The sequence below is a fragment of the Zonotrichia leucophrys genome, chromosome 4A (genome assembly GCF_028769735.1).
Source record: "Zonotrichia leucophrys gambelii isolate GWCS_2022_RI chromosome 4A, RI_Zleu_2.0, whole genome shotgun sequence".
NCBI lineage: Eukaryota > Metazoa > Chordata > Aves > Passeriformes > Passerellidae > Zonotrichia > Zonotrichia leucophrys.
The window spans coordinates 3,784,188-3,801,615 of record NC_088174.1 but is presented as its reverse complement, the minus strand read 5'-3'; the positions used below and the strand labels follow the sequence as shown (position 1 = coordinate 3,801,615).

General features: G+C 48.4%; 1 protein-coding gene across 1 annotated transcript in view; it reads right to left on the bottom strand.

The window, feature by feature from the left end:
• Positions 1–1,480: 1,480 nt before the first annotated feature.
• LOC135447908 (gamma-aminobutyric acid receptor subunit gamma-4) overlaps positions 1,481–17,428 on the bottom strand; it is a 42,862-nt gene continuing 26,914 nt past the window's right edge. Inside the window, exons 4-9 of the mRNA XM_064713114.1 lie at positions 15,928–16,148; positions 15,434–15,516; positions 13,768–13,905; positions 12,490–12,642; positions 7,577–7,779; positions 1,481–6,499 (exon numbers count right to left, since the gene is read on the bottom strand). Coding sequence (XP_064569184.1) covers positions 6,206–6,499; positions 7,577–7,779; positions 12,490–12,642; positions 13,768–13,905; positions 15,434–15,516; positions 15,928–16,148 — 1,092 coding nt within the window. The 3' untranslated portion in view covers positions 1,481–6,205. The remainder of the gene's footprint in view (positions 6,500–7,576; positions 7,780–12,489; positions 12,643–13,767; positions 13,906–15,433; positions 15,517–15,927; positions 16,149–17,428) is intronic.

Genomic DNA, 17,428 nt, shown 5'->3' with positions numbered 1-17,428 from the left:
TGCATTGTTCTGACTCTCACCGAGGCTCAGATGGTGCCAGAAGTGTGGCTGGGACAGAGAGGGCCCAGATTCTATTATTTACTTTTTCTGGAAGATGTGGGTAGAAGGGGAAAAAACAAGTAGAGAGGGGTAAAATAGTGTCAAGCATCAACAACAACAACAAACCAACCTGAAAGACCTGAGAGTCCTTCAGAGAGAAAATTGAGTCAATTTTCTCATGCACAATCCTTAAAAAAAAAAAAAAAGGAAGAAATAACTTTTTCCTTTTTTTTTTTTAATTGGAGTTCTGCAGGCAATGATGCATTTCCCCTGGGTTCCTGGGTTTCCTCACCCACTCTGATGGCAACACTGGGAGCAAGGTGTGTCCTACCTCAGCCTTTCACAGCAGGTGCCTCCTGCCCTTCGTGGGCTGCCAGAGGTTCTGTTGGGTGATGGGGCCATTTCTCCATGAGGGGAGGCAGCTCCCATCCCATCCCATCCCATCCCATCCCATCCCATCCCATCCCATCCCATCCCATCCCATCCCATCCCATCCCATCCCATCCCATCCCATCCCATCCCATGCAGGCAGGAGTGTTTGTGTCTCCCTCCTTACTCTGAGGCACATAGTTTGGAACATTTTTGGCCACTCTCATTCTCCTTAAATTCAATCTTCCCAAGGCCTACAAATCTGAGTCATTAAGGGGAAGACAAATTATAATGAATGTATATTAGGAATATAAAAAGTAACGACTTAATATAACTTTCCCTTCTCCCCTTCCCTCCCCGTTCATGACCTCATGTTTTTAACATTTTGGGAAGTGCTAAATCCTGGAGGGATGCACAGTGTGCCAGGGAGAGGTGGAGGCGCTCATTTTTGGGGTCTCTGCCCCAGGGCACCCAGAAAGCATCACCTTCCCTCCCTGTGCCTCAGTGGTAAATAACAACACCTCCCATGGCACTCAAAAGTGGGCAAGAAAGGGATGAAATGATTAAAAGGGTAAAGTGACACAGACGTGGCTGTGTGGGCCCAGGGACAGGAGGGTGGCTGTTGGGTGAGGCCTCCTCCAGAGCTGGGGTTGTCCTTTGGGTTGTGATTGCTCCAAAAGTCACCAGCATGAATGGAAATATAGAAAGGCTGAAATAAACTCCACCAAATATTGCTGCCAAAGCCCCTCCACCCCAAGACACTGGGGGAAACATCAGTTATTTTATTTACAATGGCAACAGAGTGAGGGGGACAAGCAAGGCCTTCTCCTGCTTTACAAAGAATGTCTTTGAGTGACTGAGACTGCTCCTGAGCAATGCTGACTTGAAGCAACTTCTGCCTTTCTTAAAGCAAAACAACAAATCCAAAAATATCCACCACCCATCAAAAACATCAGTGACATTTCCCCCTACTTTCCAACAAGATAGTTTTCTCTGGAAATAAATAAGTTAACCAGCTCCAGTAACCCCATCAGGAGGGGGCAAGGGGACAACATAGACAGTGGTAAGGATGGGCAGTGTATAATGTAGTTTATTATGTATAATAAGAAGCATCCAGAAATCTTAGTTAAGGACAAAGCCCCAGAGTGCCAGCCCCTGTACAAATACACAGTAACAGAATCCCTGTCCTGAAGAGCACACAGGCTAAAAATGGTTCCTTATGTGGCATAATTTGGAGGGGAAGAATAGGAACTGGAGGCAGAGAAATGAAAAATCAACCTTCTTCCTGATTTCCTTTTATATTCCAAAGAAAGGCCACAAGACATGAATGCTGAGATCATAATTTCCAGTCCCCATCATTAGGTATGAGGCTAGTAGAGTGATAGAATCACAGAATCACTTAGGTTGGAAAAGACCTTTTATGATCATTGTGTCCAAATGTAAATCTAACACTGCCAAGAGCTCCATTAAACCATCTCCCCAGGTGCCACATCTCCACATCTTTTAAACACCTCCACGAACAGTGACTCCACCACTTTCCTGGGCAGCCTGTTCCACAGCCTGACCACCCTTCCAATGAAGAATTTTTCCCCAGTATCCAACCTAAACCTGCCCTGGCACAACCAGAGTATGTTTTCTCTTATCCTGTTTCTTGTTATCTGGGAGAAGTGACTGACCCACCCCTCATCACACCCTCCTGCCAGGGAGCTGTAGAGAGCAGTAAGGTCTCTCCTGAGCCTCCTTTTCTCCAGGCTGGGCCCCCCAGCTCCCTCAGCTTCCCCTGTCCTGGATTGCCAAGCAAAATGAATTGTTTGCCATCTGTATGGCAGCTGTCTTCTGTTCATTGGGCAGTTTTCCTTATCTCTTCCACACCCACTCCTCCCTGGGAGGGGGCATCTGCTGATAACAGACTATTGAATGTCACTGCATGGCTGATAAGAACTACAGCATCCCACTGGGAGATGTGAGCCCAGAGGGAGGAGCCAAGCATTCCTACCTGGATATAATCTGGAGACTCTGGAACACCAGCACGGCTTCTCCACTGGGTTCCCCAGAGGAACAGCAGCTGCCTTTTCCCCTGGAATTTCAGAGGAAGAGACTACAGGATCCCTGCTGAAACAGAACCACCTCTGACACTGCAGGAGGGCTGCAGCCACAATTCCAATGGGACTGCTGCCAACACCCTGACCCACAGGGTGTCAGGCTGGGTTCTGACTCTGTCAGTGTTGTTCTAGTGTACTGCATTGTTTATTTTATCCTTTTATTTTCTTCCCTATTAAAGAACTGTTATTTCCTGCTCCCATATTTTTGCCTGAGAGCCCCTTAATTTAAAATTTATAGCAATTTGGAGGGAGGGGGTTTACATTCTCCCTTTCAGGGGGGGCTTCTGCCTTCCTTAGCAGACTCCTGTCTTTCTGAACCAAGATATCCCCTCATCAGGCTTGTGCTCCAGACCTTCCAAAACTGACCTGAGGAGCTGAGGAGTGGCCTCACTATGCCCAGCAAAGAGGGGCAGTCACTGCCCTGGTCCTGCTGCCCTGGGTGTGTTTGTCTTCCATGGCAGGGGTGGGAATGGGACTGGCTGCTCCCTGGGAAGGGGAGGCAGTAGGTGAGGGAAGGGTTTGGTCTGTGTCTAATGCCAGCCTAGGAGGGCACAGAGAGACTCCCAGAGCCATGCAGAGCAGGGCAGCTCACAGCTACTGGATGTCTCTGTGCCCTGAGTTCCCTCCTGATAGCTGGAAAAATCCATTCTAGAAGGAAACTGGAGCCTTGCAAAGTCATTCCAAAAGAATGGCAGATTTTTCTTTTTGGCTTTTCTTAGCGTTCCTTTTTTTTTTTTCCCTTTTTTTTTTGATACTATAGAAAATTAAAAACATGATTGAATTTGTGCATGCCTTTATTTATTGTGCTATGGATGATGGGCACAGACTTCCCTAAGCCAAAAAGCCCCCTCCCTCCTCCTTCCCCAGCCTTAGTAATCAGCTTCCTTGTGCTCCAGCCCACGCTAGACTATTTTCCTCTGTCAAATCCTCCATCATTGGTTCAATTACCTAGGTGTATGTTGGCTTTATCTTTTTTTGGTGAAATCTTACAATCTTTCAAGTCTACTTTGTCCTCTTAGGTTTTTGTACACCCCGTTTCTCTCCTGGCTGATTTTGTAAAAGGTCTAATTTCAACAAGTTGCTGCTCTCAGGGCTGAGCTCTGTTCTCCAGTGCCCATGACAATCATTTGTGTTCACCAAGAGCTTCGAAGCCACAGCAAATTGCAGCTGTTCGGGCTCTGTCGCACAGGGCTGTTAATTTTTCCCTTCCCCACTTTGCTCCCTGTGCTCAGCGCAGCCTCCAGTGCCTGAACACCGTTCAAGGCACCATCCTGTTGGGGAGGGATCTGGCACAGACCCTGGTTTGCCACCGGGGCGTCCCCTCCCACACAGCCCCGACAGCTGCCTGCCCAAATGTGAGGACGTGCTTCACTCAGAGCCTGCCGTGTGAGCCACTTCCAATCCAGGATGCTCTTTCCTTTTGGCTCCCCAAAGAGATCACAGGACCCTGTTTAATCCAGCTCCCTGGCGGTGTAGGGCTGAGTCATAGGAGGTTTTTCTGTTGCTACATCTAATAACGCTTTGCTACTGGGAGCAGAACATCATCCAGCTTGGCTGGGAGTCGGCACTGTCACCCAGCAGCTTCCCTTGTCTGCAAGTTGTTTTGATTCTTTTCTTAGACTTCTCCCTCTCTGTGTCTTTCTCTCTAAAACATTAATTTCCTCTAATTAGAGCCTCCTTAACAATTCTTTTTTTCCCCCCTCTCCTCAGTTAATTTCCTCTAATTAGAACCTCCTTAATAATTCTTTTGCTAAATCAATTTCCTCAGTTAGAACCGCCCGCCACAATTTCTTTCCTCCCTTTCAAAAGCTGTCGGAGTAGCTAAGCAAATTATGCTTCTGAGTAACCTTTATCTCTTCCTTGGTATTTTAAAAGAACTGTAACAGGTTAGACAGGCACAATTTCCCCTTTCAGAGCTCTGCTGGTCTGACCCCATTAGGTTATACTTAGCTGAGTGTTGTACTATTGTATACTTAATAAGATGCTCTAGCTGTTCATCTGGAACCCAGGTAAGGCTGCATTTGTGAATGAATTAAACATGACACTTCATTATTCAGATCAAATTTAACAGTGTCAAAATCCGTCTTTAAACCAGACCAAATTGCTCTCCAAGAATATATAAAACCTCCTGCCCCTGTTAGCTGTCCTGTGAGCCAGCCTTTCCTAACTTTTCCTCTGCAGCCATGCCGGCTTCCTTTTCCTGACAAGCCTTTTAAGTCCTAATTTTTTTCTAAAACATGCTGTTTTTTAAAAAAAGATCTTTTTGTTTCTAATTTACACAGTAAGTAACTATTAATGGCCCACTGCTTCTCACAATCATGCTGTGGGCCACATCAGCAGCTGGTGTAAATGGGGAGGCAGCCAGTTGACACATTATGAACCTTGGGCCTCAGTTTCCTCTTCTTTATTATGCAGTTTCTCCCCAGCTGAAACTGTGTAATGCATTTCTCCATCTCTTTAAGATGGGACCATCTCACTACGCTTGTCCTTCTTAAAATCCATCAAGGACAACTCACTCCATTTCCTGATTTTATGAGGAAACAGGCCAAGTGATGATGGCAACTGGGAGGAGCCATCCAGTTAGAGTGAAAACTCTTGTTTTATGCAATTATGAAAAAAATAAAATAAAGAAGGGAACACATCTGAGCAGCAGGAATGCACTGGAAGCTGTGTGTTCCCTTTCCTATACCCCTTCCTCAGGTTGGCACCGAGCAGCCAGCACAGATCTGATGGCACCAGCGAGTGTCACTGCCAGGACAGCACTGCCCCTCTGTGATTCACAGCCCAGAGAGAACTACCTCACTACAGGCTCAGGAGGCTTCTTCTGGCCCTTCTCACAAGGACTTCCCCCCTCTTTTGGCTATGCCCAACTGCAGAGCCTGCTCTGAGTCCTGGTCACACATCAGAAATGTCACCGTGGGCCCTGAAGAGCCTGCTCCAGCAAGGCAGGTGGGCCCTTCCAGCTTGGAAATGCTTTCCATTCCCGTGGGGTGGGAATGAGCAGTGCCTCAGTGGGAGGGTGTCCTGGAGTGATCCGTGAGGAATGAATGCTTCAGAGATGCTCTGTGGGGAGCTGGGGGAGGCTTGCAGCAACTCCATCCTCGTCAGTGCCACCATCAGATGTCTGGGCAGGCCCAGAACGTTTCAGCCAAGCCCAGCTACTGTGGGAGAGCTGCACTGCTGTCCTTGGCCACACTATTTCCTCCTGACCTTTCTGAGCTTCTGGCACCCCACAAAGTCTGCTCTGGTGGAAGTGGTGCAGAAGTCGTAAGATGTATTTTATTTCCTTTGCAGTCTTAATAACTATGCAGAAAACTCCATTTGCCATCACTTGCCTTGAAATTTCAGAGTAGGACTGGATGGAAAAATGAAATGCATTAAGGGTTTTTTTTGACAAAATCCCTAATGCTTGAGATGGAAATTTTGGGTAATTTTACAAGGAGTACAATGCTGGTGGTGTTGGAGAGAGGGCTGTCTGGGGAAGGGTAGATTCTCTAAAAAGATATGTTAGAAGGCTAAAAAAAAAAAGCTGTTTGGTTCTTCTCAGAAGAGATGACAGAGCAGGGAGAAGGAATCACCAGGTCGGGGTGCTCAGACTGACAGCTGACTACAACAGGAGAGATGCTGTTCTCTATGCTCCTCGAGAAGCCCCTCTCGCTGGTGCCCTGCCCGTTCCAGCTGAGCACAAAGGAGGGCTAGAGATACAGATAGGCAATCCAGTAGACGATGTTGAAGAGCAGGAAGGCGGTGGGGAAGAAGACGCGGGAGTAGGAGTCCAGGCGGGATATGTGGATGCGCACCCGGCCCTCCCGCCACATCCCCGTCTGACAGTCCTCGATGCAGCAGAAGAACCTCTCACACTCCTTCCCCTCCAGGCACGGGGAGCCGGGCTCGTCATCCTCATCCTCCTCCATCTCCGGGGGCCAGTGCATGATGTGGTTGATGTTGATGGCGGTGAAGGTTGGCATCACCTGTGCGCCCGCAGGTGGCTGTGGGGGGACAGGCAGGTTAAACGGGAGGAAAAGGCAGCAAAATGTGTCCTGGACATCAATCCCCACCCATCTGGCAACAGATCAGATCACCAAGGGTGCAGTTCAGTGGAGGGGGATGACTGATCATCCCCAGTTTATGCACCTGGCTGTGAATCACCGCGTTTGGGGAGCTGGCAGCTCCCTGCATGACTGTGAGTGTTCTCCCTGGCACCCCAGGGCACAGCCCTACTCAGCAAAGGTCTGATTGCACTGATTGCCCATCTGTGCCAGTAATAGTCACTGCAGGAACACGACCTGTTCGATCTGTTCTGGCCTCTTCCCTCATTTCCCTGAGCTCAGCTGTCTCTGAAGATACAGCACACAGCACAGATGTGTCTGCTGGTTGCTGCCTGGTACTGGAGAAGAGCTAGGGAAAGGCTGTGTGTGACTCCTCCTGGCCCATCTTGAGCCTCATGAAAGAGCTCTGTCCACCCTAGGATATGAGGATGGGATATCAGGGGTATGGGGGATATGCTGGGAAATGAGCCTGGCCCAGAAGAGATATGTCTTTTTCTGTTTCAGTTCTGCCCCAGGTCAGAGACCTCTTTCAGTTCATGTGCCAGAAGTACCTGCCTAGTACGAGCTAGGGCAGATCTCATGATAGAGGATGAGGATGAAGAGGATGATGACCACCATGGGCTCACTATCCTCACACTCAGGGGAAAACACAAAGAAAAGTCAGTTTCTGCATCTCTGTGACCTGAGATACCTCTGTAATCCACAGATCAAACTGATACAGGTGTTTTAAAGTGTCATTTCCATTCAGTCATGTGAGTCATTCTAAACTGTTCTGATGAACTCTCCAGCAATTCTGAAGAGGGCACAGCATACCTGGCTCTGACAGGGGCTTCCTTGTTTTAAGGGAGCCTCAGCTGCTTTTTCTGGCTGTGTCTCACCCCTTAGACCCACTGGGTGAACTCAGTATGGGTCAGGCCCTAAACCACATCAGCAGTTTCCAGTGCAGGCTCAGGAAGGACATTTTTAAATAGCTTGGGGCTGTAGCAGCATCCAGCTCTGCTGGCCGCTGTGACCTACCAGCCTGGCTTTCCTGTGGCTGTGCTCCAGGGGTTTCTTGTTCCCCACCAGGTAGTTGAGCGTGGCGTACTCCATGAGAGCAGCAAAGACGAAGATGAAGCACACGGAGACGAAGAGGTCCATGGCAGTGATGTAGGAAACACGGGGCAGGTGCTTGCGGGAGATGGTGCTCAGGGTGGTCATGGTGAGCACAGTCGTGATACCTGAGAGAGAAAACAGCTGGCTGAGTACTGACGATGAGCACATCTGTCTTCTACACACATCCACCCCTCAGAACAGCCCCGTTTCCCATCTGCTGTGTTGTCTGGTCCCATTCTGGCTCTGCTCAGCCAGGCTCTGGTCTTGAGGAACCCTCTGACAGTGCTCTTTGAGAAAGAATGATGTTCAAAACTCAGTATTGTCGCAGACATCTTTTAATGAAAATCCTTTCCTTAGGATTTTTTCCTCCTGAGAAGCTGAGAGGCCTCAGGAACAAAATGTAAACAATGATTATCTGCTGCTGTGGAATGCAACAGGTGCATCTGTGATTGGTCTCATGTACTTGTTTGTAATTAATGGCCAATCACAGTCAGCTGGCTCAGACAGAGAGTCTGGGACAGCTGCCTTTGTTATTCATTCCTTTCTATTCTCAGCTTAGCTAGCCTTCTGAGGAGAACCTTTTCTTCTATTCTTTTAGTATAGTTCTAATGTAATATATATCATAAAATAATAAATCAAGCCTTCTGAAATATGGAGTCAAATCCTCATCTCTTCCCTCATCTGAAAACCCCTGTTGTGGGATCTCAGGATCTGGGTCCTGAGATGCCGGGCCTCCGAGACCACCCTTGGGGGCCCGGGAGTCCTGGAATGTTCCAGAAGTGTCTGGTGGCAGGACTTTGACCCTACACGGGAGACGACACCTGTATGAAGATAAGAGGACTTCACCGGGGTGAATGGCGAAGAGATTAGCTAATTAGAGGGTGAGACACAGGTTTAGGATTTATGTACAGGGGGGTTTAGAGAAGTAAGATGGAGGAATTGGGGTGTGTCCTGTCCTCCTTCTTCTTCTTCTTCTCCTCCATCTTCTGTGGTGATGGTGGCACTTTCGGATTGGTTATTACTGAGAGTGCACCGAGTTATAAGAATAAATGGTATTGGGGAGAAATGATAAATATTGTACACGTAACAATGGGTATAAAGATACGTGGCGGTCCGGAGGACGGCACAGTGTGCTCATGGCTGACTGCTGAGCAGATCTCTGTTTGGCTGAAAGAACATCTTTTAGATAAACAATTAATAAACATAAAAACCGAAAGAAGAACTGAAGCCTCTTCTCGTCCTTCGATACGCGGTGCCCCAAGGCCACCTCGGCCTTTCCAGGCCCTCAAACAGCCGAGAAAACCGGACACCCTGTGAACACTGTCACACAGTATCACACAGACCATCAGTGTGGACTGGTAAATGAGCAGGAAACTCAGACTCTGCATGAGGCTGGGTTGGTCTGGCAGGGCTTGCCCTCACACCTCCTGTCCTCCATGTGCCTCCGCACAGCTTCTAGAAGGGTCCACAATCTTCCCAGGCATAGAGGGGAGGCTGACAGGTCTGTAGTTCCTGGGACCCTCCTTTCTACCCTTTGAAGAAATGGGTGCAATATTTCCCCTTTTCTGGTTACTACCATGACTTTTCAAGGGTCATGGAGAGTGGCTTGGAAACCACATCAGCCATGAACTGGGATGTATCTTGTCAGGTCTCATAGATTTATGGATGTTCAGGTTCTTCAGTTGGTCTCAAAGCTGATCTTCTCTTGCAGTGAGAGGGACTTTGCTGCTCCAGTCCCTGTCTTGCAATCCACCCACTGTGCAATGTGGGGAGAGAGGCTGCCAGTGGAGACTGAGGCAAAAAAGTACCCCAGCCTCCTTCTCATCCCTTTTTTACCAGTTTGCCAGCTGTATTCAACTTGCTTTACCTTTCCTTTTCTGGCTGACAAACCTGGAGAAGCCTGTGTTAGTATCCCCTGCATCCCTAACCCCATCCCTATACAACTGGCAGTGTCCCTGTACTCCTTCCAGGATACCTGGCCCTGCTTCCACTGCCTGTGCATTTCCTTCTCACCCTTTAGTCTGACCAGAAGCTCCTGGCATATCCATGCTGGTCTCTTGCCTTCCTTTCCTGTCTTCTTACACCTGGGGATTGAGAGTCCTTGTGCTCTTTGGAAAATGTCCTGAAAAATCTGCCAGTGCTGTTCTGCTCCCTGCTCATCAGGCAGCCCTGTAGTAGATACCAACCACAAGGTTCCCTTTATTGCCTTGGTCTGATTTCATAAATTTCCAATCTGCTCCTGGCTATTCTTCAGAGACAGCTCTTCACAATCTATCCATCCCTTGATGCAGAGGGCAAGTGTGTAGGAGGTGATAAGGAATTTCTTTTGACATGAGTGGAGCTTGGAATCGTTTTTGCAGGAGCAGCAGCGCTCACGTTTCTGCTTCCAGAGATGAAGTGTCAGCAGCCAACAAAGGATCAGCTACAGGAGCTGGTCCTGTGATCTCATCCACTGATTTTCAGGATGTGGGGAAGAATAAGGAAGTCCACCTGTTGTTCCTTCTCTAGCACCCACCTAAATCCACCTGCCAGACTTCCCTGAGGTCACCTCAGTGGCTCTGGGGTGTCAGGACCCAGGACATCCCTCCGGCTGTCCAGGATGGCCAGGGCCCTGCCAGGAGGCTCAGACACCCTGGCACAGAGCCCAAAACACCTGTGGGATTGATTATGACCCGTGGAGCAAATTACCAACCTGAGATGAAGATCAGCAAGCCACAACAGTTTAGGCAGAATATTAGTGAAGTTATCACAGAGTGGAAAAGCAGACTTTGGGGTTTTTGGTATGGGGGTTCAGGGGGCAAGATGGAGGGAACTGGGCATGTCCAGCCTTTCTCCTTTTTCTTCCTGGCCTCCATCTTCTGCTGTGATGGTGGCACTCACAGATTGGTTTAGAGTAGAAGCTCACTGTCTAACATAGGTGATAGGTATTGGAAAGTAATTGTAAATATTGTACGTGTAGTTTTTAGTACAAAGACATAACACTGCCCTGGGGGCAGGCAGAGTGCCTGAAACTGTCCTGCTGGACAGATCTTAACAGGGCAGGAGAAAATATTTTATAGATAAGGCACAATGAACAACCTTGAGACTGAGAAATGAAGAGCCCTGACTCCTTCTTCAGTGCCGGGCTGGGAAAAGAGACTTTGGAACTCTTCTTGGGGTCACTGTGACCAGCTAAAGATCCTGACACTGGGGGTGAGCATGGCAAAAGATTTTCATGTTTTCCTGCTGTACTTGCAATAGCAGATGTGATGTGACTTCCCACGTTTTTGCAGTGCCAGTGGAACTGGTCCAGTTCACATCTCCCTGATGTAGGCTGGCAGGCTCAAAATGTGCTGGGGATGATTTGTGTAAAGCACAAGAGGGGCTGTGGAGAGAATACATTATTCTTCATGGGCTGCAGTCCCTTCCCATAGAGAGGGGCCCCTCTCCTGGGGAAGCCTGCCTTTGTTTTTGAGACAGTCACTAGAGCTGTGCACATTTTCCTCTTGCTGTTCACTCCTTTACCAGCCACAGACTACAGCACACCCTCACCTTCATTGGGAATGACACCCTCCTCCTCCTCCTCCCTCCAGGAGCACCGAAGTAATTAATTTTGAGAGGGAGGTGGGGAGACATGGCCATCACGGATGGGCTCTGAATAGCTGATGGCCCCTCCTCTCCCCTCCATCCCCACAGGGACCTGCAGGCAGGGCTGGGAATGCTGCCTCCAATTAAAGGCAAAGTCAGCGGGGCTGATAGGAAGGACAGCACTGGGAATCACAGCTTGCTGCAAAATGCAGATACAGCCAAAACCTACTGAACACTGCAAAGATGTCCCCAGCACCCATCAGAGCTGCATTCAATCAACAGAAATGTTTCTCCTGCCTCAAGGAGACACTGCAGTTTGCTGAGAAAATCTCAACAATAGGCAGAGCTGCTGTCACTCCCTGGGTCCTGTGGGGTGACTGACAGAAAAAGGTTGTACCTACAGAGCTTCTAGCTCCTGCCAGAGCCTGGGGCCCTGTGGGTGCAGCCAAGCAACTTTGCCCATTAACCCTACAACCTTCCTGTCAGCAGCCCTGCACAGAAGCCTTGAGAGGTTGTGAGGAAATGTGGAAAATGTGCATGTGACAGGAGCCCTTTGGGCAGCACTGAAATGCCACAGCTCAGCCCCTTTCTCCCCCTTTTGGTGCATGAGAATTTCCCATTGTCAGCTTGGAAAAGTATTGCAATGTATTTGCAAGTGTGCACCAGCCAAGCCACTTTTAAGTTTCTTATCAAAACCTCAAGAATTCGTCAAGACTATTAGAACAAAAATTGTGCTAAATTAAGAAAGAAGAGGCTGAGTAACCAAATACCAAGACCACAAGAACTAGATAACAGAAGACTAAAACACCTAGATTGTAACCAATCATATACTCCAGGAAATACAAACAGAAAACGAGTGAACAAGACAAAAGCACCAATCAAAAAGTGTGTGCTTAGTAGTTTATAAAATCTAAAAATATATGTATAATGTAAACAATAAACAGCTCCTACTTAATAATATTAATCAATTGTTCAAAAGTCCTAGATCTCCCACAAAAAAGGCTGTGCTTGGGTTTCAGATGAAGCCATAAGAGAAGAGCGAGGTGCTCGCCTGAGGTAATCCAGCAGCCCAAACTAGTACAGCTGGAGATTTAGTTGAGCTGTGGAATGTTACACACAGGAAGCTGAAGGAGTGAAATATTCTCTGGTAAGCTCAGAAATGCCAGAAAATGGCAAAGTGCTTCGGGAGGTTTTGTAGTCCAACACTGGCAGTCTGCTTGCCTGGCAGGGTTTGACAAGCATCAGACATGCATCATCCTGTCTCTTACCCAGAGATGTCCTGGCTGGCGTAGAGTCTCTCTTGATCCAGAAGGAAACCCAGGAAAGAACAACAGTCAGGATGCAGGGAATGTAGGTCTGAATGGCAAAGTAACCCATACGTCTGCTCAGGTCAAAAGAAACTGTCATCACCATGTACTCCCCTAGGAAAAAGTAACAGATATTGGCATCACAACACGAGGCTTCCTAAAGCAGAACAATCAGCAAAGTTTCAGAATTTAGGAGTTTCTGATGAGGATTTTTGTTGCTTTAAGTGCCTGTCCATCTGGTTTTGTAGCTGCCCAGACTGTTAACTTCACATGGCTGGCTGGGCAGGTTTGGTGACTCTCTGGTTTTGTTGGCAGTGGATTCTGTGGCTACATGGCTGGCTCTTTAGCTGCCTTTGTGACTAATTTAGGAGCTGACTTTGTGGTTGCCCAACTGGCTGTTTGCCTGGCTGTCCATATGGCCACCAGGCTGCATTTATACTGGCCTGGCTAAGGACAGTGAAAAGCACACAGTCTGGAAAAATTTCAGGGAAGGAGCTGCAGAGAGCATTTATCTTCAGCTGATTGCTGCAAGGGTTTCTTTTCTATAGAAGCTCTTTGGCTGTAGCAGGCTGCATGGCCTGGCTTGCTAACGATCTACCTGAGCTGTGACAAAGGAGGTGTCCTTCAATCACTTCCACTGAGAGTCTGCTCCTGCCTCTGGAAAAGGCATGTGGTGCTGCACATCCTAATTGCTCATTTGGCAACTTACAGTGGTGGCTCTTCCTTTTTTCTCACAGAGAGTATTGGAAAAAAGCCACCTGACAGCTCTGGGGTTAAGATGGAACTTGCAAGCAATTACCAAAAAAAAGAGAATTACAAACATCAGAGGGCCACTGGTGCATTCAAGACACTTTCACTTCTTGTCCCAGTCTGTGCTGCCTTTCTACCCTGGCTGCCACTGTTGAGAGCAGCAGCTTCCTGCAGAGTGGGAGAAGCTCCTGGCTGCTTCAGAGGGCTGCAAAGTATGAGCTCAGCCCACCTTCAGCAATCCAGAGGCTTCCCTCAGTTGGCTGTGGGAAGGAAAGGGGATGTGAGCTATTATGAGGAGGAGGAGGAGGAAGAGCTGAAGGGCTTCCATTATTTAGATACACATTATTTAGTTCCTTCACACATGCAGCTCCATCTTTTAATTTTTAGCTTTTTCCTCTAACCATGCTGTTGTAACCTCCCACCAAAGCACAGCACAGTGGAAAAATGAAATGCATTAAGGTTTGCATGGGCTGCCTCCCCTTGGCTCACCTGCCCCAGTCCTGAGGACTTCTGAGGTGTTCCTCAGCCCCGTGAAGTCGAACTGGTAGAGCCTCCATGTGCGCTGGTCAGACACCTCGATGGAGTAGCGCCTCCAGCGATAGACGATCTCCTCCCGAGGGTATCCATCTGGGAAAAGCCATCAGACAACACAGTGCCACCCATCCCCACCCTGGGCACCACCCTGACTGCAGAAACACGGGCATCTCACCAGAGCTGCTCTGCAAACACCCTTCAGCAGGTGTTTCTGGTGCCTTTTGTTTAGATTCCCTGAGGCATTCCCACATGGAATGGGAGTAGGGACGGAACCTCCCCTCGTGAGCTGCTTCAGATCCTGGGGATGGGGAAGGCACTGCCAGAAACAAGGCAGTGCCAGAAACACAGCCTTTCTAAGGACTGCACTGGATGTGGGTTGGTCCAAGAGGATTCTGCTGGTTTGAGGCAGAACTCGATTGAGGGTGGCAGAGCAATGGAACAGCGTGCTCAGGGAGGTTGTGGTGTGTCCCTCCCATGATTCTGGAGTCAAAACTCTGGATTCAATCCCCACCTGGCTGCATTTCTGTGTAACCTGCTCTAGGTGATGCTGCCTGCCTGTGGGGCTGTTCCTAGATGATCTCCAAAGGCCCCTTCCAGCCCTGACTCTTCTGCAGTTCTGTGACTCCACCAGCCTGAAATCTTTCAGGGTTTGATCTCCCTGGGGCTGCTGGCACCTCATGAGTGCCATCCCAGCCATGAGTACACCAGGAATACAAAGCTGCCAGCATGGCTCTGGCTGCTCCCTGGGAGCTGATCTATGGAAAAGAAGGGATGCACTCTCCATGGAGAAGAAAACCTGGCCCTGCAGGCTGCAGCACAGCTTCTCCTGCCTCTGGCTTTCTTGATAAAGAAACAAGCCTGCAGTGAAGCTGGGACCTGGGAGAAAGTCCCTAGGAGGAGGATGGAGTAAGAGCTTGGCAGCTAACTAACAGTGTGTTTCTAATTATCAAGCATGTACAGCATGCAGCACTAATTAGCAAAGATGAGGGGTGGTGGGAGATGAAGGGATGAGATCTCCTCAGCATGCTGCCTCCTTCTGAAGCACCTCAGAGCTCTGAGCTGCATCTCTTCAGTGGCAGGGGAAGCAGGAGAACCCGAGCTCAGATGATTAAATCACATTTCCCACCCACGCACGAGGACAGGGATCTCTTGGTGCAGAAAGGCTCCCTGCAAAATTAACATCAGAAGCCTTCTCTGCTGAAGAGTCTGGATGAGTAGTGACTGAGAGGAGAGGTCTGAGTAACCCTCCTTTGGAGCAGAACGTTTCCAGACCTCGCTCAGGGAGTGGGAGAAGATGCAAGGCAGGATGCTGCCATTTGTCCACCAAAATACATCCATGTTGTGTCTGGAGTGACCAGAAGGTCAGTGAAATAATCTCCTCCAACCATTCACCCAAATTAAGGAGAAACTCAGAGATGTTGTGAATCTGTCCCTGATGATCTCTGCTAGCCCATGAGTAGGAGATGCTTCAGGCCATGAAGGGTAATGGCTCAGGAAGGGTGCCATAGAAATTAGGTGAAAAAATGTAGCTAAAAGGGAGGGTGGCTTCCCCAGAAAAGAAACCTCCACTGAGGTTTCTCTGCTCGCCTTCTAAAGCTGTCTTTGAAATATGTATACTCACAGCTGGAAAAAACCAAAGGGCAGGAGTGAGTGTCCATTGGGAAATTCTGCAGCTGGAGCAGACATTCAGCCTCGATTGTCAGCCTGAGACATGGGGAGAGAGAGAAAGAGATTTTGAGCTGGTGAAGATGGTTTGGTTCCAGCACCTAAATGTGACAGAGGCATTCTCACTTCCTTGAGAACTAATTTGCTGAAGATCAGCCTGTTTGCAGGAACATTCCAAACCAAAAATACATGTTTGGATATTTTCAAGGTGAGGAAAAACATGTAAATTTCACCTTCAAAAAGCCCTTCTGTTTAGTCAACTTTTCAGATCCGTTTATGAAAGTGAGAAGTTATGGGAACAAAGAGCCAAATTCTCTTTGTATTTATCTATCAAACATCTATTAACAGAATAAAACAGCTGGACTGACCAAGTGAACATTTTAAAGGATTTTAGTTTAGGGAACCACTTGACCATCTCTTTGTCATCAGACCAGAGGCTGCTGGATGTACCTGAGAGTGTAGAGCACTTTTCCATCATTCCAGATGCGGAGGAGCTGATTGGGAGTGGTTATCCAGTGGGAATCAGCCCGTTTGGAGTTCCTGAAGAAGGTGTCAGGGATCCAGATGCGGCTCACCATGTTGGTGTTCAGGGTCAGAGCCTTGAGCGTGCTGTTGAACCGCAGGCGCCGGTCGTACCACGTCTGGGCAAAGAAGATGTCAATGGTGTATTCCTGGGGAGGACAGGGGAGAATGGGATGCTCTGAGAGGGATTCAGGCCAAGCAGAGCCTGCTCCTCTGCTCTGCAGGCAGAACATTGATGTTCTCAGTCCGGGAGCAGGTGCTGGTGGCCTCTGACACCTTTCCAGGCTCACCAGCAGCTCACAGCCAGGACATCCATGGTGTAGCCCCACATTTCCCTTCACAGAGAAAAGCAAGGCACAATTCTTCCCAAGAATATTTCTGGGATTCACATTCTCTGAACCTCAGAGAAAGAAAACAGAATTCTTATCATTTTCTGTGCCTGTGTTCGTGCAAAAGTAGAATGCAACATGGAGATTGTTTACCCACAGGGGTGGAGTTTTGTTTCCTTGGCCTGTCAGGGCCAGGTGTGTGTGTGTGTGTTGGGACTGTTGAGTGACAGTCACCAGACTCAGTGCAGTGTGTGCAGGGTTGAGTGCTTGGCAGATACACTTTCAGATGTATAGGATAATAAAGTGTAATAAAGTAATTAATTAGCCCTCACAGCACTCTATACCATGACTTAGGAAGAGCCAAAGACTCTGTGTTCACTGCTGGGCTGAGCCTGGCCCTTGCCTGGAAAACCAGGACCATACAAACAAGACCTGAGCTTCCTCTTGGCAGACAGCTCAATACTCATTTTAAGCACAGGCATGAAGGGGCAATGTGGGCAATGACTGAATCCAACCTTAAGTTCAGCTCTCCCTTTCAATCACAGGCAGGGAAAGCTGCTCCCCAGCTGGGCAGGGAAGGCAAGCAGACAGCTCTTTCTGTTATTTACTGGGGTACAGCCCAGCCCTGTTCCACACACTTCATTTGTACAGAGAGCAATGGTAGTGCTGTGCTAAAAAAAAATGTTTATAAAAATGTCAAATGCTTATAAAAATGTAAATAAATCTAGTGGCAATCCACCCCTTGCTACAGGACTGAAAAGGGTTTATCTGAAAACTCAGAGCACTCTGGGTCCTTGGGTGGATACCCCTTACTGAAGATTAGAAAAGAAAGCTGGGGCTGCATGGTCCAAGCTCTGAGTGAAACCAGTTAAAAGTCCTGAGTCTTTCACTGACAGAAAAGAGATTTTCCACTATAATAAGGACCTCCAGTTTTGGTAAGAGAGCGTGTCCTAGCTTTGGATAACTGGCAGATCTGAGAGGCAGCTCCTGCCTGGGTTGGACTGGCAGTAGCCCACACCATTAGCCCACCACTCTGCTGCTCGCTGCTGCAGCTCAGTTTGCTCCTTAAACTCCTTTTCAGCCTGCCTGAGAAGGTGCTA